Source organism: Artibeus jamaicensis, unplaced genomic scaffold (assembly GCF_021234435.1).
Source record: "Artibeus jamaicensis isolate MK-2021 breed Jamaican fruit bat unplaced genomic scaffold, CSHL_Jam_final contig_797, whole genome shotgun sequence".
Taxonomy (NCBI): domain Eukaryota; kingdom Metazoa; phylum Chordata; class Mammalia; order Chiroptera; family Phyllostomidae; genus Artibeus; species Artibeus jamaicensis.
Window position 1 is genome coordinate 27,266,666 of NW_026521977.1, and position 22,401 is coordinate 27,289,066.

General features: G+C 53.9%; 1 protein-coding gene across 8 annotated transcripts in view; it reads left to right on the forward strand.

Moving 5' to 3' along the window:
* PRDM11 (PR/SET domain 11) overlaps positions 1-22,401 on the forward strand; it is an 86,355-nt gene that overhangs the window by 17,261 nt on the left and 46,693 nt on the right. For 6 of the 8 annotated variants that reach the window (XM_053673042.1, XM_037166102.2, XM_037166106.2 and 3 more), the window contains exons 2-4: positions 17,743-17,867; positions 18,196-18,299; positions 18,870-19,132. In XM_053673042.1, coding sequence (XP_053529017.1) covers positions 17,749-17,867; positions 18,196-18,299; positions 18,870-19,132 — 486 coding nt within the window. In that variant the 5' untranslated portion in view covers positions 17,743-17,748. Of the gene's footprint in view, positions 1-16,593; positions 16,642-16,848; positions 17,149-17,742; positions 17,868-18,195; positions 18,300-18,869; positions 19,133-22,401 lie in introns of those variants that run through there. The other 2 variants (XM_037166104.2, XM_037166103.2) reach the window with 2 other exon arrangements.

The following is a 22,401-nucleotide window of genomic DNA, read 5'->3' on the forward strand; positions in this document are numbered from 1 at the left end:
TTCCATAGAGACCCGGAGCTGGCAGGTCCTCACAGAAAGTTGGAACTCCCCGCCTCTGCACACAGATGGGTCAGCAGAGGCTCAGGGAAGGAAGCACCTTCCTCGAGGCCAGGGAATCGGTGGAAGAGGCGGAGCTAACAGTTCTCCAGTGGCTGTTGACCACTTTGCTCGCAGCAGCCCTGTTTGACTGCTATCACCCCCATTTTATGGAGGGGTCCCTGAAGACTCAGAGGGTGAAACAGCTTCCCCAGGTGACACAGTAGTAAGTGGCAGAGCCCCAGTGTGCACCCTCATCTGGGCCGAATCTCTCCAGAGCGTAGGTCTGTCATCTGCACCAGGCTGCCTCTTGCTGGTGGGTGCGGGGCTGCTCTGTCTGCCCCCCCTGTGGTCCCACGCCCCTGGTAATGTTGTACAGGGGTCATAGGGAAGCAGTCCTGGTAGCTTCCAGCTCAGACCTCTTATTTTCTCCCATTCACCAAGGACAGTCAGCCCTCTCCATACCTGCCAGTTCTATATCCAGGGAGTCAGCCTCTGGGATGGAAAATATTCAGAAAAGTGTTACATTGTTGCTGACATGTACTGTGTAGTTAGAGCTATGATGGTTGTAGGTATAGACTTTGTCCTTGTCATCATTCCCTAAACAATTCAGGATAACAACTATTTACATATCACTTACATTGTATCAGGTATTACCTATATCTAGAGGTGAGTTAAAATACAAGGAGGATATGCATAGGTTACGTGCAAATACTGTGCCATTTTACACTAGGGTCTTGAGCATGTGAGGGTCCATGGAGGTCCTGGAACTAATTGCTCAGGGATATTGAGTGACAACTCTGTATTTATTGAGCTCCTGCTGGTACCAGGAACCGTTCTGGGCACTGGAGATTGGGGTGGCCAGAGCAGACAGAGGCTGGGAGGCCAGTGAGGCCCCAGCCCAGCACCCCATCACACCAGCCGCCAGGTCCTCAGAGGATAGCGACTGAACAGCATTGCGGATGCCACTATGCAGCCACAGACTCAGCTGTCTGGCCCTGGCAGAGAGCACAGCTGAATGGCACAGGCTGGCTGGAGAACAGGAGGTTCAAGGCCTTTGAGCAGGGCCGCCAGCACTAGGCTCCAGAAAGCCCATTGTCACGTGGGACTGTCTGCCTGGCGTTCCTAGTGCTTCTGATTTTCCATAGAAGCTGAGCATCCACAGTTTTACATGAAATCTTCTATTCGTTTAAAGGTGGCAGCTCAAGCAACAATAAAATTGGGGAAAAGTACTTTCCCACAGTTTGTAACCTGTGGATCCTCTTTTCTGCCGCCTCTCTAGAGTCCTGTCTCTGGTCGAAGCAGGTTCTCGTTCTAATTATCCCTCAGTGGCCATCTCTCCCAGGAAGTCTTTTTACTCCCTGCCAGGAAAGACCCCACCCTACCCCAGCCGTAGCTGTCACCAACCCACGGTGAAGCGATAGAAAGGACACGGACTTAGATTGCTGATACCTCCTGTGCAGCCTAGTCAAGCCACTTAACCTCTCTGAGCCTCCATTTTCTATCTGAAAAACAAGTAAACTGTACTCACTAGGTTGTTGAAAGAAAGCTAGGGATTGCAGTCAAACAGAAATGCAAGTCGAGCAGGATTAGGCAGAAGTGGAATTTATGGCCTCAGCAAAGTGAGAAGTCCAGGAGCATCCACAGCTTCAGGCACAGTTGGATCCAGGGGCTCACCGTGTCATCGGGACATGGTCTGCCCATCTTACTCTGTGTTCTTCTGTGCTGGCTCCATTCTCAGGCAGGTTGTCCTATGTGGCGGCACAGTGATGAGCTGCCAGCAGATCCATACCTGCACTCTGTCTGTGCAGCCCCCCTTTTCAGCAGACTCCTCCAAGTCCCCACCGGCAGCTTATGATTGGCTGGGCCCTATACCCTTCCCTGTATCTTTCACTATGACCTTCAGATAAGAGTGCTGGTCAGTTTGTCCTCAGTCATGTTCCTGGCACAGAGTGGAATGCTTGGAAAAGGGTTCTTCCCAAGGACACCAGGGGTGTTGCTGCCAGAAGGGGGAATGGATGCCAAGAGGAAAAGCTACAGACATTTTACCCAGGCTTCAAGTCTCATGAGGACAGGGACCTAGTTCACTCGGGGTTCCCAGCACCTAGGACAGTCCCCAACGCTCCACAGCGTGGGGAGGCAGCACGAGTGAATGTGGACGTCCTGGATGGTGCCCAGCATCAGCCTCGTCCGGGCCCCCCCCACCACCTCCTTCCTGGAGGACCAGGATGAAGGTCTTCTGTCCTCGCCAGGCTCACCTCCCTGGTGGAGTGTCACAGTCCCACAGTGCCTCCTCAGTGGGGCTTGTCATCGAGCTTGTCAGCTTAGCCCGAGGAGCCCCCGGAACACCTGTTTGTTTGAGCGAGCTTGACAGACAATCATTATGATAATTAGCGATCACACCACCTTGCACTCTCAGGTATCGTTCTCACAAATCATCCCACTCTATTTATTCTTTATTGCCTGTCTCTAGATAATTTGCTCCTTACTCTTTGGAGACCGTGCCGCAGGCGGAGCTTCAGTCCCACCAGATGTAAGCAGGGACCTAACCCGTGCTGCGGGGCTGCGGAGGGTTGGGCGAGATGATGCGGGAGTGGGACGCCTGGCGCAAGGCCCGACACAGAGTAGGTGCTCAAGGAGGCCAGGTGTCCTTTGAGACCCTTCGGGTCAAGGTCTTAGTGTGAGCCCTCGTGCACGAGGCTTTGCCCAAGGATATGGGAAGACAATTAATTCTTTTTTTAAAGAGATTTTATTTATTTATTTTTAGGGGGACAGAAACATTGGTGTGTGAGAGATACATCAATCGGTTGCCTCCACCCCCAACTGGGGACCCGGCCCGCAACCCAGGCATGTGTCCTGACTGGAAATCGAACTGGTGACCTTTGGTTAGCAGGCCAGTGGTCAATCCACTGAGCCGCACCAGCCAGGCTGAAAGATAATTAATTCTTCATAGATGGCCTCTATTGGCAAATGCACAAACCCACAGACAACCCCCCACCCTGTACACACACATACAGGAAGGAGCTCCAGATGCTGAGTGTGGCCAAGGTTCCACAGGTCAGCAAGTCAGTTTATCACAGCACAGCAGATAGCAGGATCGTCACCAGGTAGCATCCCACCCTCAAGTGCCACGGGTGATGTGATTGACCCAGACGTGACTGTGCAGATAGTGGGTTACACTGCACTGGAACTGAGGGCAGTCAACAAGCCAGGCCCCTTCTCCAAGGAGAGAGCCGTTGCATGGTGTTCGTGCTGTGACTGCCATGACCGACTTGATTGCCCATGTGACTCAAGACCGAAATGGCTTGGGTCAGAAACTGGTGCGGCCTTACCATTTGACGTACTCAGAAGCGGTGCTCAGAAGCCATGGCGGATGCCTCTCCCATCACACACACGTGCATTGCACATGCACACACGTGCAATGCACGTGCACACACATGCGCCTCTTACTTGTCTAAAGATGCAGTGGAGGCCTAGCTGCCTGAGAGTGAGTTCCCTGGTAGAGGTTCTCGTGCGTGCTTAGGGGTCACACACACTGTGGCTTCGTGCATCTGCAGCTGAGACCGGTGCCTCTCAGACTCTGCTGTGCATGCGGATCACCTGGGCATCTCTTTTGGGAGCAGCCAGAGTGGGCAGAGACTGGGAGGCCCATGAGGTCCCAACCTGACACCCTCCATCTCACTGGCTGCTGGGTTCTTAGAGGACAGTGTCCAGGACAGATTCCCTCTGGGGGGTCTGGGGCAAAGCTCCAGATGGCATTCCTAGCAAGCTCCATGCAGTCCCAGCACTGCTGCTCTGTGGACCACACCACCAGAAGCAAGGGTTTAGGTGACTTCTGAAATTCTGGGCAGGATTGGGCCAATGAACAGTCAGTGAGAATGGTGAGGGCAGGGTGGAGGGGGCGGAGACTGGGGAAGCGCTGGGGCCGCAGCCCCTCCCTTTACAGGCCTTCTGCTCCGGCCTCCCAGTGCAGGCAGCAGAGACCTCTTTTCTTGTGGCCAAAACACCACGTGGTGTTTCGCCAAGGTCTCACCTCGCTGAAGAGAGGCTCCGGCTCTGAGGGTCCAGGGTCAGGAGGAATGTAGGTATGAGAACGCAGAGAACCTACTAGGGCTGGGGGAGGGGAATGACTGGATGGCGATGGGTTCCCCTCTCTCACTGCCTTCCTCTGGGAGGTCTTAGCAAGTCACTTCCCCTCTGGGCCTCAATTTCCTTGTCCAGAAAGGGAGGGTGGTTGGGACGGGAGGTCTGGGAGCATCCTTTCAGCTCTGGCCTGTAGGAGGCAGGGTGATGTGAGACCACACTGTACCCAGCCCCTGGCCCTGAACAGCCATAGGCATGACCTGGGGACAGACTGCCTTAAGTCCCCACCTTCTGCATTGGCGCCCGGGGGGTAAGTTGCTGAGGAAACCAGAGGCTGCGTTAGGTCCCCGGGCACCCGTGCAGATGGCTTCTGTTATCCTTAAATGAATCTCCATGTCCAGGCCTCTTTCACTCAGGACATTCCCACCCTCCCATTCTGTCATCTGCAAGTGTGGCCGCCCTGAGCCCCTGGCATCCGCAGCTCAGAGACTCTACACTGCTTGCAGCCTGACCCTGGCCCTCCGCAGGCATGCGCCCCCTTCTCCTGGCCTTATTTGGCGGTGCTCCACTTGGCTGCTTGGAATCCTGGAGCCCAGTCAGGGACTTTGTTTGGACTTCAGGGTCGCCTTCCAGGGGGACAGCAGGTGGTCAGGAGGAGCCCCTCTGCCTCCCCTCCCTCCTCCTCCCTTCTCTTCTCACGCTCCATTCACTGGCCTGCTGGGCAGAGGTGGACATGTGGCCTGGGACTTATTTGTCCTAATACTAATCTATATATTTTTTACATTTCATTATGCAAAAAGGCAGATAGGAGATTGTAATCACCTTCTACATGCCTTTCACCCAGCCTCAATAATGATTAACTTCTAGGTGTTGTTAATCTATTCTTTAAAAATCAAAAAGCATACACCTGGTGTAAATTTCAGTGAGGAGTCGGTCCCTCTCCCCCTTAGCCCTCGGTCTGGGAGCAGCAGCTGGCACAGCCTGGCACTATGCTGCACATACATGAACGCATGTAAAGCGTGCACATACATGAGCACATGTAAAGCGCGTCCTTGTTTTATTAACATGGGGCATGGTTGTTCCATATGACATGTTTACATAGCCTCCTTTGTGTCTGCCACCATCCCAAGTGTAACTGGTAATGCATTTATTTAATCCTTATCATGTAGGTGCTATTGATATCCTCAGGCACAGAGTGGTTAGGGAACTCCCCTGACGTCACACAGCTGTCAGGGGACTTGGGAGTTGAACCCAGGCAGCCTGGCACTGGCATCCATGCTCTCAACCACCATTTTCTGCGGCCTCTCGGGTTACACACACTGCTCTCCCTCAATTTTGTTTCTACCGCCGATTACACAGTCCGTTCAGCTAACGTGTATGGTGTGCTTACTTTGCACCAGGCACTGTTCTCGCGGCAGAGGATGCAGGAATGAACAAAGCAGATAAACGTCTCTTCCTTCCTGGAGTTTACATTCTAGATGGGGAGACAGGCAGCAAATAAAATAAATGAGTGCCACATCAATTTGTTGGCAAGTAGTGCTCTGGAGAAAATAGAGCCAGGAAGGAGAGGTGGAAAATTTAAGGGAGTTGCACTTGGTCGGATGTAGGCAGCCAGAGAACGTGACATTGAGTGGAGGTCCGCAGGGAGTGAGGGAGCAAGCCCTGCAGCAATGTGGGGGAAGGGCATTCCCAGCAGAGGGAACAGCCAGTGCAAAACGCCCAAAAAGGGAGGCAGTCCCTGTGGCTGGGGTGGGAGTGAGGGGCGGGGAGGGGGAGGGGAGGGGATGAGGTCCCCGAAGGGATGCGCTGACTGCCTGCCTGGCCTGCTGCCGAAGGGCTTTGCTCTTGGCTCTGTGTGTGACCGGAGTGCTGTGGAGGGTTTTGAGCCCGGGGCCTCTGGTCTGACTTGGGTTGTAAGAGGTTCACCCTCCCTCTGGGCTGGAAAATGGACAAGAGGGGCAGAGTGGAAGCAGGGAGACAGTCAGGCTGCCTCTGCGGCCCTTCAGGCTTAGCCGTGTGGGGGGCGTCCCTGGAGGAGGGGGTGGGGTTCACTGCATTGACGTCTTCCCTGAAGCAGGCGCCTGCTGCGTGTGGCTGCACCGTCCTGTATTTAACCAGCCCCCAGAGGGGCACCTGGGTTGTTTCCAGTCTCTTGCTATTCCAGACAGTGCTACAATGATTACTGTAACACATGGGTCTCAGAGAAGTTTCTAGAAGTGAAATCGCAGGATCGAAGGTTATGTGCCTTCTGAAAAGTCTCCCAGTGCTAAATCATTGCCCATGATAGAGGCACCGGTTTGCGCTCCCCTGAGCAATGTGAGCTCGAGAGAGCACGCCGGTCATAGCTTCAGTGGAGTCTTAGGCTGAGGGGCAGCAGGTGGCCAGGGATGAGATGCTGTGCAACCACCCAATTTGCCCCTTTGGAGGCCAACACTATCGAGGTGGACACTTCACAGAGGCACAGCCACAGTCGTGGACCAGCGGGAGGCAGGGCTGCACCTCCGCAGGAGGACAGGGTGTGGGGAGGACGGCAGAGGCTGCATGCGATGGAAACCCTGTGCTGGGGGAGGGGGGTGAGTAATGGAGATGTGTAGCAGGACATTCCTGGGCAGGGCAGGTTCCAGGGCCAGTTTATTCAGCACCTCAACCACGTCGAAGTCCCATCTCTGAGATGTTTTCCAACACGAACCGATTCTCTGATACACCGACACCAACTAGGTGCCCAACAACTCAGTTCAGTTCTCAAACGAACGATCCGGAGCTGGCACAGAGCCCGCAGGCCCAGGGCTCAGCCCCACAAGATGCCCCCTGCAGACCCCGGCCCTCGCTCCTCGGGTACCCCTGCTTCCTGAGCAGCGTCAGTCGGGGGTTTCTGCAACCCCTCCTTCAGGTCTGTTACTTGACAGTGGCTCACAGACTCAGGAAAGCTCTTTACTTCTATTTCTGTTTATTATAAAGGATAGAGCCGGGTGGGGGAGAGGCACGAGCTGGGTACGGGCACGAGCCCCTGCGCTCGCTCCCCGGCCGCGCGGCCTTCCCCGCCCCTGGGGTGTTCACCAGTCCGGACGCTCTCAGCTCTCGTCGTTCTGGAATTTTGGAGGCATCATGGGAGAAAATGCTTGCAAATCATATGTCTGATATGGGGTCAGTATCCAAAAGCATATAAAGAACTCACACAACTCAATGGCAAAAAACTGATTTAAAAACGGGCAGAGCACGTGAATAGACATTTTCCCACAGAAGGCACCCAGAGGGCCAGCAGGTGCGCGAAAAGGCACTGACCGTCATCGCCATGGAAATGCAACTCAAAGCCACACGGCTCTCAGAGTGGCCGTCACCAGAAAGACGAGAAGTTACGTGTTGGTGAGGATACTGCTTTGTATGGAGGTTGCTCAAAAAATTAAAAATAGAACCACGGTGTAACCCAGGAGTTTCATTTCTGGGTATTTATCCAAAGAAAACAAAACCTAACTCAAAAAGGTATCTCGAGTTATCTTTTGCCGACGTTCACTGCAACATTATTTACAGTAGCTAAGACATGGAAACGACCCCCGTGCCCGCTGATGGGTGAATGGATGAAGAAAGTGTGGCAAGATACTGCTATCCAATCTACATCTAATCTACATCTATACCTGTATCTGCATCCACACTAGTGTATATGTACACACCATGTAGTATACATGTACACTGTTTAGCATGTGTGCATATACAACATATATATGCATATGCATAAATGAAAAAAATACTGCCATTTGCAACAATATGGATGCACCTCCAGGGCTTATACTAAGTGAAACAAATCAGGCAGAGAAAGACAAGTACCGTGTGATCTCATTTATACATGGAAGTAAAAAAAACCAAAAACAAAACAAACTCATAAATACAGAGAATAGATTGTCGGTTGCCAGAGGCTGAGGGCAGGGCAAGGGGCTGGGGGTCGGCGAAGCGGGTGAAGGGAAACCAAAGGTATAAACATTCAGTTATAAAATGAACAAGCCCTGCGTGGCATCTGGAGTTACAACGGTCACACTATAGTTCACAACACTGTAGTTGCTAGGAGAGTGGATCTTAAAAGTTCTCATCACAAGAAACAAAATTCTGTTTCTGTGTGTGGCGACGGCTGTTAAGAATTTGGTGGCGGTCATTTTGCAATATATACACATATCACATCATGATGTTGTATACCTGCAACTAACATAATGTTTTTACGTCAATTATAACTCAGTAAAAACTATTTTTTTGTAGAGCTCAATCTCTAGGCCCCCTCCTCTCCTAGGAGACCAGTAGGTGGGGCTGAAAGTTCTAACTGGGACAGCTCGGTCTTTCTGGTGACCAGCCCACCCTGAGGCCCAGGGGCCCCACTCTAAGTCACCCCATTGACATAAACTCAGGTGTGACAGAAAGGGGCTCCTTCTGAAGGACGAAAGATACTCCTATCACTTGGGAAACTCCAGCGTTTTCAGGAGCTCTGTGCCAGGAACCGGGGACAAAGACCAAACACGTTTCTTGTTACAACACCGTCCCTCTACTCGACTGTCCTAGCTTCTTCCGGAAGCCGTTTCCTGCCAAGGTCTTCTGCAGGGCACGCTGCCATTTGCAACAGCGTCTGTGCACTTTCTCGTTTGAGTCGTGACATAGAAGTTCTTCCCGCCCTTTGACGGGCCTCCGTTGGTCAGGAGTCATCTCAGGAGATGACAAGGTGATTGGTTACAGGCCAGGTCCGTGATCTAATAATTGGGGAGGGGGAGGGTGTTACCGTAATTGGCGTAGGTTAATCTGAGCCCACCCCGGAGCTGAGGCAAAGCTCAGCTCTCCTGAGTCGCAGTTGGTTCTGGGGCTGGGAGGGGTGGTGCCCGAACAATGCGCAGTTCTCTCAGTGGGGAGGAGAGGGCGCATGGACTCCCGCTGAGCGCCAGCAGCGTCCTTGGTGAGAAGCGAGCACATAAAAAGGGGACCACCCTTAACTACCTTTTCCACTTGACTCACGAACCTCTTTACACTGCTTCTCCCGACCGTCTTCTTATCAAAGTCTCACCGATGGTGGAGCCAGCCATCAATAATGGGACCAAAACCACCTTGGGACTGGGGGAATGTGCTCCATTGCCCAGCCACCCCCCACCCCCAGCGCCAGTTCCCTGGTCCGAGCTCAGTGGGAACTGCTCTGCAGACAAAGGCCTGAGACCCCAGCTGCCACAGTTGCCCCAGATTCGGAATGAGGGCTGCACGGGGTCAGAGTCCCCCATGGGAGGACTTTGTCCTTCGGGCCCCTGCCGACATGCGTGTTCACTTTTATTAACATATGAGTACACGTAGAAAAATGCACATGCAGTAAGAGCAGGGCTCAGTGTATTTTCACAAACCGAACACACCCAGAGGAGCAGCTCTGTCAAGATCAGCAGAGCTCGACCAGCACCTGAGGGCCCTCCTTCTCCCCCGTCTAGTTGTCCCCAAGGATAACCATAGACACTGCTCCTTCTGAACCCCCGTTCTGCCCACTTCGTAACCTCACATAAATGGAATTACAGAGGACGTGCTCTTTGGGGTCCCATTCCTTTTCCCAGCGCTGTGACTCAGTCATGCTACAGCACATGCGTGTTGGCCCATTCTCATTTCTGCGCAGTATTCCCCACTGACCTATTTTTAAAGTACAAAGCAGCTTAGCGAATAGTGTACACTTTCCTATTAGTTAATATTAATTAGCAGGACCGGTGAATGTGTGTGTCAGATTTCTTTGCTTTTGCTCAGAATGGTAGCAGCCAACGAGTGTGTTAGCCCTGGCACTGGCACGACCCGTGCGTTTGGGGAAAACGGGAAATGGACGATGCTGCACAAGGCGGTCTGTGTGTAGAGAAAGTCTTTCACAATGGGAATCGTGAAGAAAATGAGAGAGAGGTGCTTCGATGGAGAAGTCACAGGGTCCTGCCTGACCAATCGATTGGTCGAGTCATTCATTCATCAGATACGCACCTGGTGCCACTTACATGCCTGGTGTTCAGTCTCTAGTTTGGGTTCCTCTCTCCTCCTAACCAATTGGTTGGATCTCAGTGTCTAATGACAAGTGAATAATGATGGGAGAACCTTGGGTATCTTCTCTAGCACTTTTTTTAAAAAATATTTTATTTATTTATTTTTCAGAGAGAGGGGAAGGAAAAGAGAAAGAGAGAGAGAGAAACATCAGTGTGTGGTTGCCTCTCATGTGTCCCTCACTGGGAACTGACCTGCAACCCAGGCATGTGCCCTGACTGGGAATCGAACCGCGATCGCATGGTTCGCAGGCCCGTGCTCAATCCGCTGAGCTACACCAGCCAGGGCTCTCTAGCACTTTTTAAACTACATGCGTGTAAAGACTTTCTTTAAAGTAATTTTAAGCAGCATTCCTTTTCAGAAGTGAAAAAGAAAGAAAGAAGAGAAATCAGAAACTCTCTTTAACACCATCCCTCCACCAGCTAACCACGAGTGGCCGCTAACCCAGAATGCATCCTCCCAGACCTCTGCGTGCCATCCGTATGGCTGTGCTATACACTTTAACTGGTATTATTTTGCATCCGTCTTTCATGCTTTTCATTTTTAAAGAATTGACTTTATTGTTTACAGCAGTTTTAAGCTCACAGCAAAATTACGAAGATAAGGAATTCCCAAATACCCTCCGACCTCCCACAGCTCCCCAGCCGTGGACACCCCGCCCCAGAGTGGGACACTGTACAGCTGATGAACCTCTACTGACTCATCATAACAGCCCAAGCCCATTGTTTACATTAAGGGTCAGCCTTGGTGTTGCACATTCTGTGGGTCTGCACAAATGCATAATCATAGGCACCCACCATTTTAGTACCATACGGAGTGTTTTCTCTGCCCTGAAAGTCCACCGTGTTCCTCCTACCCAACCTCCCCAACCCCTCACCCCTGGCAACCACTGATCATTTCACGGTCTCCATGGTTTCACCTTTTCCGGAAGGTCATATAGCTGGAATCATATAGTGTCTGGCCTTTTCCAGTTATCTTCTTTCACTTAATAATAATATTTATTTTTGTAAAAAAGAAAAGATTTTATTTATTTATTTTTAGAGAAAGGGGAAGGGAGGGAGGAAAAGAGGGAGAGAAACAGCACACACCCTCCCAACTGGAGACCTGGCCCACAACCCAGGCATGTGTCCTGACCGGGAATCAAACCAGTGACCTTTCAGTTTGCAGGCTGGTGCTCAATCCACTGAGCCACACCAGCCAGGGCAATAACATTCATTTTTATTTTATAATATGTTGAGTATTTGTTTCCACATCAATAAATATTCTTCCAAAGCATTGTGAATTGCAGTCTGGTATTTCATTCTGTGCTACCTATAAACTTCTCTCCTGTTTTTGAGGTTTACATTGTTTTTTGTTTCTTGCTACTAAAAATAGTGTTGTAGAGGACAGCTTTGTAAGTAAATATTTACACACAACTTAATTATGTCCTTAGGATAAGTTCCAGGAGGAGGATTCCTCCTGCTAAGGTTTTGCTCATTTCAAGGCCTTTGATATGTGATGCCAAATTCCCCTCACAAAGGATAGACACGTTTATATTCCCACGAGATGGGCTGGAGGGCACTTCCTCTCCACTTGCCAACTCTGAATACGTGTATTTTTAATCTTTGCCAACTTAATAGAAGATAAAACGATATTTGTTTATTTTCATTTATATTTGAGTGTTCAGGTTTTGCAGTTTTCCATAAATCATATTGGCTATTTGTCTTTCTTATTTTGCTAACTGCTTTTTTGTGTTCTTTCCCATTTTCTTCTATTGGGATAAACATCTTCAAAGTATAGATTTATTAAAAGAATCTTTCTGGTAAGGGCTGTGAAGCCCCTCACAGCAGTATTTTAACGTCAAAAACTTTCACTCCTGCGCCCACCTGATGTCCGTGGTACTTTAAAAAATGGATACAATGAGTGATAATAAGAACTAATATTTATAACTCCACGTTATCTGATTACATGCCAGGCATTATGCATATAAACGAGCCCTGTGAGATAGTTCCTTGCCTCAGTCCCAGTGGACAGATGGGGACCCAACAAACCTGCAGGAGTGGTAATGAATTTCCTCGAGGTTACAGAGACTGTGAGTGGCCATGCTGGCATCAGTTGGTTGACAAACACATGGTGACCTAGAGCTTCTATGAATTCAGTAACACTTTTTAATCAGTGTATCTTATGTTCATCACAAAAGTATGTACCTATTTGCAAGTCTATCCGATGTATAAGTTCAAGTAGAGTTTTTTTCTCCATTCAGCAACTCCCTGTGATGACCCCATGCTCTCGCCCACTACCCCCACGATTTACTGTAAAGAACCATGTCGGACCTTGTATTTTCCAGGAAGGTAACTGAGGCACAGGGCGAGGCAAGACCGTGCTCTGGGTCACCTGAAAGGTTTATGGCACAGCCAGGACTGAGACTTGGGGCTCATTATACCTAGCCCAGGTCAGCGTGTGACTTGGACCGGCCCCCTAATCTTCTATTCCTTTGTTGTCAGAAGGGACAGCAGAGGATGCTGCGGTGGCACCAGGACAGACCTTACAGATTCTCGTGTTGCCAGCCTCTGGGGAAACCAAGTGGGCGCAGTCTCCCAGTCCTCTGGCCACACGGGCTGCTGGGCATTCCAGGACCCTGGCGTGCTGCCAAGGGTGAAAACAGAGCTGCAGCCTCCCGGGCCACATTCTGCCCCCTCCTCTTGGTTTGCATCTCATTGCTGGGTTTGCAACATGCCTAATCTCTGCATGTGCAGACTCGGAGGAGCCAGCTGAGAGGGACCACTGCCAGCAGCTCGGAGTCCTCCACGAGGCCTGCTCACCACGCCTCCCCCAGGGCCCTCACCGGGCAAGCAGGGCCACAGGAGTCTGCAGAAATGGTTTGGGGAGCTGCACCTGCTCAGGCCTTACAGTGCCCACTGGGATGGACTCGGTGAAAGACACAAGTTCAAATTCACTGATTCTGCCACATCCCATTTCTCCATACCTGCCCCCACGGCCTTCCGTACAGACACAGGGGTAGTAATACACATCGGTCTTGCAAGCAAGGCTTGATCTTGGTTCTCCAGGCAACTAACTGGACTCCTCCAAGAACGGAGAGAACTTAATTGTGCAAAGAGTCAATAAATAGGTGTCAAATAGCAAGTCCTCTGTAACCCATCATGTTTCCTTTTTTGCCTTAGTTGCTAGGAGGCTCAGAACTGACTGGAAATCTAGATCACTAACCATCTCAAAACAGGTTCTTGGTATAATTGGCTTTACTCTTTCTCCACGAGGTCTCTGGTAGCTACCTCTCCTGTTGAGTATGTGTTTGTGTTATAAATCATCACCGTTCTCTAATGTGAGGAAGGTGGGCTGTAAATAAAAATAAGACGTGAAAGGCCGTGGCCTGTGGCGCTCTCTACTTCGAGATACAGACGAGTGCTTTCCTCGGAAGCGGATGGTTTTCCTGGAACCATCTGAGACTTAGACAAATGTCTGTGCCTTCTCCCTCTGTCTTCGTCTCTCTCTCAGGCTTCCTCCCGTTTCCACGTACTGTTTTCTCCCCACTGTCCTGTCCCCTCTCCTGCTTCCCTTCCCTCTTCGTTAATCTCTTCCCTCCCTCCCTCCCGTCTCCTCCTCTCACTCACCCCCTTACTGCTGGGCAGCCTGTTTAACGATACTATTCCTTACAAACCCACCTTTATCGCAGGTACTCCTCGTGGGGACAACCTGGATCCCCACGTGGGCAATTAGGATCATTTCCCCTTTACCAGGAAGACACTAAGGCCTAGAGAGTGTAAGTCAGTGGTCCTCAGCCTTTTTGGCACAAGGGAGAGGTTTCGTGGAAGCCAAGGATGGGGTGGGGGTGGAGCTCAGGCGGTTAGACCAGCGATGGGGAGCAGCGGGAGGGAGGGACAAAGGTTCTCTCACTGGCCTGCTGGGCAGCCTGGTCCCTAACAGGCCGTGGAGCAGGGGTCGGGACCTCCTGGTTTAAGTGATGTGCCCACGGTCACACAGGTGTGCTGCACAACTCACTGTCACACTCAGGCTCCAGGCCTCACGAGTCTGATTCCACCACACCCTCTACTGCACCTCACTGCCTCTCAAGACCAGCACCCTTACCTGGCAAAAATCACTAAGACAGCATCCTAAGAGGATTCAAAACAGTACTCCCTGCCATGTCTCTCCTTCTAAGGTCTTTTTTAGAGCTAAGATTCTCAACAGGGCCAGCAGGACATATATATTAGAGGAGGGGAGGGGAATTATGACATGGGTCGTTTGGAAAACATTTACTGGGAGTGCGCTACATGCCAGGCAAGGCTGAAGCCAGGGTAAGGCAAGCAAGGCCCCCAGGGTGCAAAACTGGAGAAGACACTCACCCCTGGGTGCCATTCTTGCAAGTGCATGACTCCGAGAGTGGGTGCTCTTCCATTTTACACCCTGGCACCTTGCTTGCCTGGGCTAGTTCTGCCCTGCCATTGGGCATTGTTACAGGTGCTGGCAATCAAAGGTGAGCAAAAGGGCCCGCACCTTGCCCTTGGGAGCTTATGATCTATTATGGGAAACAGATATTAATCAAACAACCAGGCTAATGAATGACCATTCCAAGTGTGACAAGTGCCATGAGGAAAGGGCACTGGGGCTGGAGAGGGAATTGTGGAGGGGGGACAGTGAAAGCTAAAGGTTGGGGTAGGAGTTTCCATATGGGTACAGGTGGGGGGCACAGCAAGTTCGCGGGCCTCATGGCGGGGTGGGGCATGGCATACAGGTGAGGCTGGCAGAGGGCAGAAGGGCCACTGCAGGGAAGTCCGGTGTAAAATGGTCCCAAGCAATGTGTCTAATATGGTGCCAGAGTGTGCTAATGACTGATTAAAACAACAACAATGACAATGACAAATCCAGTTCGTGGAGAGAATTCGAAGCCTCCCCACCCCCAATGAGGTCCCTCCTGTCCACCTTCCGGATCAGCCTTCTTCCAAGGGATTAGTGCTCAGACGGAGCCTGGCTCCCTTCGAACTCATCTCAGTGTAGCACGGCCATGTCTGTGGTAGAATCTGATCTTAGCCACATTCTCCATGCGAAGAAGTCGGAGCACAGAGGTTAGGTAACCTGCTATCTTAATTGGCTCAGCTGCCATAGCAAAACGTCGCAGACTGGGTGGCTTAAACAAGACAGTTCTCCCAGTTCTGGAGGCTGGGAAGTTCAAGATCAAGGTGCAGACTAACTCTGTTCCTGGTGAAGCCTCTCTTCCTGGCTCGCGCAGACTGTGGCCTTCCCACGCTCTTCGCTGGGTGGAGAGAGCAAGCTCGTGCCTCCTCTCCCCTCGTATTGCAAGGGCGGCAGCTCTGCTGGATCTGGGCCGCAGCCTTAGGACATCATTTAACTCTTACCATGTCCTAGCAGACCGTGTCTCCAAATACAGGCATGTGGGGTTTGGGGCGTCAGCATATGATTTGGGGAGGGCAGGTGTGGGTATTCAGTCCAGCACACCTGCCGCGGGGCACGTACAGCTCAGTGGGATTTGAATACCAGCGCTGCTGCTCTGGAGCCCAGGCTCCTGACCACGACACACGACTGCCTCAGAATGTTTGTGTGTGGATGTTGTCGCCCAAGTGAGAGAGCTCCTCAGGGCAGGGGTGTTCAGCGATCCCTTTCAAATGCGTTGGTTCTTGTCCCCACCTGGCAGCTTGACAAGTGTGTTGAGGCCTGAACGCACCCCAGGGTGATCCTGGCGATCCCTCTGTCAGGGGACCTGGCAGAGGGTATGACATGGAGGAAAACCAGACCTCAGACCTCACGCTTGAGTTTGGGGGTTCTGTTTCCAATTTACTCGGATAGGGCCCCAGGCTCCAGTACAGACGTCACCAGGAATAGGCTGCTTGTCCCCTGGGCAACTAACTCACTTGACACCTTCCAGCCCCTAGGTTCCTGCCACTCACGGGAGGCAGGGGTCTATCCACAGGCCATGAGATCGGCCGAGCACCACCCAGCGTGGCGCGGGTGGCGGGAAGCGGGCGAACTGCAGGCGCCAGGCCCGCACCCTAGGCCGCGCAGGTGGGGAAGCCGGGCGGGTGTGCGGTGCGCGGCCGGCGAGTTGAGTGGCATTGGCGGCTCACGTAGCGCAGCAGGCCGCTCTGCAGAGGGAGCGCTTCGGCTGCGGAGGCCAGGAGGGCGCGCCGAGAGCTGCTCGCGCATTTCACAGACCTGCACCACCACCCGCGGTGCCACAGGGCCCAGCCTCCCCCGCTCTATCACCCGCACCAGACGCCCGTCCGGCGCCCCCAGGCCCGCGTGGGGGCAGAGCCTGCGAGAGGGGCTGGAATTCCTCCCAGGGGGCCCCTCCCGCCGCTCCTCCCGGGAGCTCGCTTCCTCCCGCTCCCCGCGCGCCCCCCTCCCGGCCGCCAGCCAACTGCGTGCCCCCGGGGCCGGCAAGAAGCCACATGCCCCCGCAAGGAATGCCGGGCCCGGCGGGCGGGGGGCGGGCGCTGGGCAGGGCCGGGCTCGGCCGGGCCGGGCAGGGAGCGCCCCACCGGGAAGGTTGGTGACAGGGAAAGAGCCAGCCTGCGCCCTCCCCGGCCGCCCGCGTAGCCCCCGCGTCCGACCCGAGCGCCGCCTCGGCCTGATCGCGGCGTCTCACACTTTCCCTGCCCGACACGCGGACGGGACGACCAGCGCGCTCCTGGGCTAAAGCGGGGTAGCTCGGCCCGGTTCGGGCAGCCCCCGCCCCTTTCCGCGCCCCCCCTCGTCCCCGCCGGCTCGGAGGAGGGGGCAGGCCGTCATGTTTCCCCACACCCCTCCCTGCCGCCGCTGGCTTTGGGGCCCCGGTGGGGAGCAGGGGGCTGATTAGCCGAGGAGCAGGGGTGTGGCCAGCGGGGCCCCGGGTAGTGAGTCACACACGCTGCTCGCCCAGTCCTGGGGCCAGCGCGGTCCCAGCCCGAGCTGCGCGCTTCCCTGCCCTTGCCCGAAGAGTGTCCCGGGCTTGGCATGAGGACCCTGGGGTGCCGAGGGAGGGATTGAAGCCCGGCGCAGTTGTGGAGGAGGGCGGTAAGCGGCGACTGGGAAGACTCCCCTAGATAGAGCGGGGTGGGGCTTCGAGTCAGGGCCAGCCCACCCCAGGACCCCCAGACTCCGCCTGTACCTGCTCTGAGCTGGCCAAGCGGGCTTGGCTGCATTCCCTGGCAGCCCCTGGGCTAGGGGCTTCAATGCGAGGCACTGAGGGCCCATTTCATTAGCCCGCGCCCCTTGGCCCCAGCTAGACTTGAGTCGATCCATCCTCTGTTCCCCACTGCAGAGTTTTGTGCGGAGGCTCCTGTGGGTTCCTTATACCCTTTGCCCTTTGATTTTGAGGTCTAGACTGTGCTGTCCAGCGCTGGCTCCTGGCCTGAGCTGCCCCTGGCCCCTGACCCCATGGGGCTGGTGGCTCCAGTCGTCCCCAGGACCAGCCCGGGATAGAAATGGCATTTCCTCTTGGCCAGGCCACAGCTGTTTTTGTTGTCTGTGTTCTCAAGCGCTTCCTCTGGGGATGGCAGGGAGGGTAACCAGACTCCGCGGACCCCCAATTGCCCTCTCTGACACTCACCCCTCTTCCCCTGTCTCTTTGATCCTTTTCCTGTGCTGGTCCCGCCTTCCCGACCCCAGAACAGAATGACTGAGAACATGAAGGAGCGCTTGGCACAGACCAAGGCTGCCGTGGGGGACATGGTGACCGTGGTGAAGACAGAGGTCTGCTCGCCTCTCCGAGACCAGGAGTATGGCCAGCCCTGGTGAGGCCGCTGTGTGGGGACAGGAGCGGGAGACAGGGAGTCACTGGGCTGGGTTGGTCGGGCTGGTGGGAGACCCCGCAGAAAGTTCCCACTCCCTGCCCACCTTCCTTATCCTTCTCCGCACAGCTCTTGGGACCAGAGGTGAGCTCAGGCTTTGGAAAAACCCAGGGAGTGGCCCAAAAAGGCCCAGGCCTCAGGCCCCCTCCCTTCCCACCACCCACTGCACCAACCCACCGGCCCTGCTCCTGCGGCCTGGGCTTCTCTGCCTGCCACCCTCTCCCTCTCTGATGGCTTCTTTGCTTCCTTCAATGGCCCCTGTCCTGGCCAGCTCTAGGAGACCAGACCCCTCGGCCATGGAAGTGGAGCACAAGAAACTGAAGGGGAAGCGTGACCTCATCATGCCCAAAAGTTTCCAGCAAGTGGACTTCTGGTGTAAGTGGAGCTTGGGGCTATTTGCTGGGCTACTCCTCCCTTTGTTCCCAACGGCCGGCCTCGTCTTGCTTAGGCAATTTGCAGGGGTAATACTAATGATCATGATCATCACTCACCTGTTATGTGCCAGACACAAGTCTGTGCTTTAGCCAATTCTCCCCATTAGCCACTGAGGTGGTCCCATTTTCCAGGTGAGGAGACTGAGGTTTGCTGAGGGTTAAGAACCCTGCCTGCCTCAGGTCCCACAGCCCGCAGATGCACAGTTGCAATTGAAATCCACACCCATCTGACTCCAGAGAGTGCTCTTTCTTCTACTTTATCAGACTTGAAACAAAGGGAGCTACTGGCTTCCTTAGTGTTGGCAGGCATGTCCTTGAGCCCCCAGGGAGGGTACTGGGTTATTGCTATTGAAGACTCAGCGGCCTGTAGCTGGCTGGGGTGGAGCCAGGGCTGGGGCTCCGGAGTGCCATGCGGTGCTTTCCACTGTCCCATGCTGTCCTCAGGGTGGGCTTCCCTTCAGCCCCTCAGCCTCCCCCAACAACTGAGTTTCTCCTCTTTCCATCTCTCCAGTCTGCGAGTCCTGCCAGGAGTACTTTGTGGACGAATGCCCGAACCATGGTCCCCCGGTGTTCGTGCCCGACACGCCAGTGCCCGTGGGCATCCCAGACCGGGCTGCCCTCACCATCCCACAGGGCATGGAGGTGGTCAAGGACGCCAATGGGGAGGATGACGTGCGGTGCATAAATGAGGTCATCCCCAAAGGCCACATCTTCGGCCCCTATGAGGGGCAGATCTCCACCCAGGACAAATCAGCCGGCTTCTTCTCCTGGCTGGTGAGTGTCCCTGGCAGTGTCATGCGAGAGGGCGCCCAGGAACATGGAAGGGAACCAGCAGGGGGAGCCATCCGCTGGCCTAGCCTGGCTCCAGAACTTTTCTGCCATCATTCCTGGGCAGGTGGATGATGAATCCTGCTGTCCCCCTTGCCTTAGCTAAGTGGTGGCAACCCTTGGTGGCTGAGGGCCATGCTGAAGGGCTCCTCTGGCTGATGTCAGCAGAGTCAGTGGGGGGGTGACCTCCCTGATTGTCCTCCCTGTGTGTGTCTGGTGGGCCACTCAGTGGCATTTATGAAGCCTTTTCCCAGGCCCTCCTCTGGAGCTGGTGACTTGGAGCTGGAGGCTGTGGGGATGCAAAGCATGACATTCAGCTGCAAAGCAGTAAAGTCTGGTGCTGGAGGGAAAGCCTCCGATAAGACAGACAGGGTCCAGGGCCTCAGGGAGCGGACAGTCGTGGTGGATGGAGCAGGCACCGAACAAGCACATGCACGTGCGGTGACACTGCTGAAGGGGGACACAGGACACTGGGAACAATGGAGCGTGGCTGTGTTCATAGTGTCCGGGAGTCTGCGGCCTGGAGCCCAAGTTCATTATGTCATCCAGCTCTGCTATTTACTATCTTACGTGCCCTTGGACGAGTCGTTTAACCTCTGCGCGCTTGTTCTTTAACAGGATAATCGTGGCTAATGGTGAGGATTAAATGAGTCAGTGCTTGCCCTTAGTAAGTCTGCAGTGAATATCAGCCATTACTGTTGTTGTTGGCCTATGTGAGCAGTTTGGGCAAGAGTTCCTTCAGCCAGAGACTTGAAGAGTGAGTAGCAGTGGTGGAGGGAGAGTGGAGGGGGATGAAAAAATGCTCCGTGCGGGCAGAATGGCTGAGAGGGAGGAATTCCGAGAAGTCCCATCTGGTGACAGCGACGAGCCAGAAAGGCTGAGTGGCAAGGAGAGCAAGGCGGGGACCAGATTCTGCTGGGTCTCATAAGCCAGGGTCCGTGCATTGTCCCTCCCGTGGGCCAGGGATGCCACTGAAGCCTTTCAAGTGACATGCGACTTGCAGAATTGGGATTCTAAGGGGGCGGCTGGGGTGGGGGTCTGGGTAAGGAAGGAGGGTGGTTTAAATGTAGGTGCTAGAGGTGGGCACATGTGAGAGAGATTCAGGAGGGAGAATCCCCAGGATTTATTAATGGATGGGATGTGGAGGTGCAGAAGAGGAGTTTTCAATGATATGAAGAGGAATTATCCGAGACAACTCTTCAGAGTCCAACGTGAACAGAGATGGGGGGTGTGGGACAAAAGAGGACGGCAGGCTCGGGGATAAGAAGACCATGGGGAGGGCTTCCGGGTGGTGGAGCTATGACTGAAGGGAGAGAAGACCCACCAGGGGAAGACCGGTGAGGGATAACCAGATGGGAGGGAAAGCACGCCCAAAGGCCCTGTGGCAGGAGAGAGCACAGTGTGTCTGAGCAACAGAGAGAAGATCCATGTGCCTGGAGCACAGCCAACACAAGGACCCGGAGAAGCAAGTGCAGGCTTGGCCACTTAAAGCCCAATGGTCCAAATTGGGATTTTTGTTCTTTAAGAACAATGGGAAATTTTACTTACATTTTGAAAGGGTGATTTCACCGCAGCATGGAAAATGAATGGGGGGGGTGGTGAATGGATGTCCACACCCAAGTTAGAGGGCTGTGGCCATTCTCTAAGTCGATCATGGTAGAGGCTTTGGCCAGGGAGGGAGCAGAGACAGGAAGGCAAGTGAAGTGGCTGGTGAACTATTTCAGAGATGAAAGACATTTGACTTGGAAATAGGCTAACTGGCCTAAGTAAGGGAGAGGCAAGTGTCCAGAACAGCCGGGGCGGGGCTTCTCTCCCAGCAGGTCAGGAATGGGGCCTTTCTCTGGGAATGGGAGTCTGCGGAAGGGGGCAGGGTTGAGGGAAAGATCCAGGTCTTGGTTTGGACTCGCTGAGGTGGGGCGGCATGCAGTATCCTAGTGGTGATGTGGACGAGGCAGTTAGAAATGTGGGTTTGGAGCTTGGAAAGGAGGTTTGGAGATGTCACTTCTTAAGTCACCTGTGCAGAGGTGGTCAGAGAGGCCAGGGGTGTGGGCGGCAATCGCCAGGGAGTACGGGCTGAGCGAGAGGTGGAGGGGGCCTGGGACTCAGCTCTGAGGAACTTCAGCAGTTAGTGGTTCAGAAGGGGGGCCCGGCCCTGCAAGGGGGACAGAGTGGCCGAGAGATGGGTGGCCGGAATGGCCCACAGTGTCCGAGTCTGCTGAGAAGCCAAGCAGGAGAAGGACTTAGAAGTGGCAGCTGGATTTAGTGCCAGGGAAGTCATCGGCCACTTCAGCAGGTGCCATCACTCTAAGACAATGGTGTTCAACCCGGGGCAGTTTGCTCTCCCCATCTCCACCCATGGCACATTTGGCCATGTCTGGACACACATTTAGCCTCCGCAACTCAGGATGGGGACGTGCTATGGCATCTGGAAGGCAGAGGCCAGGCAGGCTGCTCACTGTTTTATACTGCACAGCCCAGCCTCCCACAGCAGCAAGTGGCCGGGCCTCCAGCGTCAATGGTACCGAGCCCGAGAGCCCTCCCAGGTGAGTGACGAGACGGAGACCTTGTCAGGATGGAGGTGGCAGTAGAGTCATTTCTCAGGTGTTTGATTAGAGGGAAGAAGTGGGGGAGAGAATAGGAGATGGGAAGGTGACAGTGGAGGAAGACATGGGGTCAGGGAGTTTGTGGAGGACAGACTCGAACATCTTTAAAAAACCCAGTGGGAGGAGTCTTAGAGTGGAGTTCAGCCATGATGGATAAGCTTTTACATTACCTGAGAATGTTCAGATGGAGGCATTGCATGTGGAAGGGAGGTGGGTCGACATTTATTTTTCCTGTCACTGGAGGGGCATCCTGGTGGTTTGGGGCAGATACAGGGGGTAAGCTCAGTCAACCAAATAACGCCCCCCCAAGGTTACCTGCGTCCCGATCCCTGCAACGTGTTATCGTATGGCAAAGGGGCCTTTATAGATGTGGCTATATTAAGGATCTCAAGATGGAGAAACTGTCTTGGATTATTCAGTTGGGCCCGGTGTAATCACAAGCGTATTTCCAAGAGGGAAGCAGGAGAGTCAGAGTTAGAGAACAAAGATGGGAAGGTGCTCTCCTGCTGGCCTTGAAGAGCGAGGAAGGGGCCCGGCAGGCAGGCAGGAGTCTCCAGGAGCTGGGAAAGACAAGGCAGATTCTTCTGTGGGGCCTCCAGGAAGAGCTCAGCC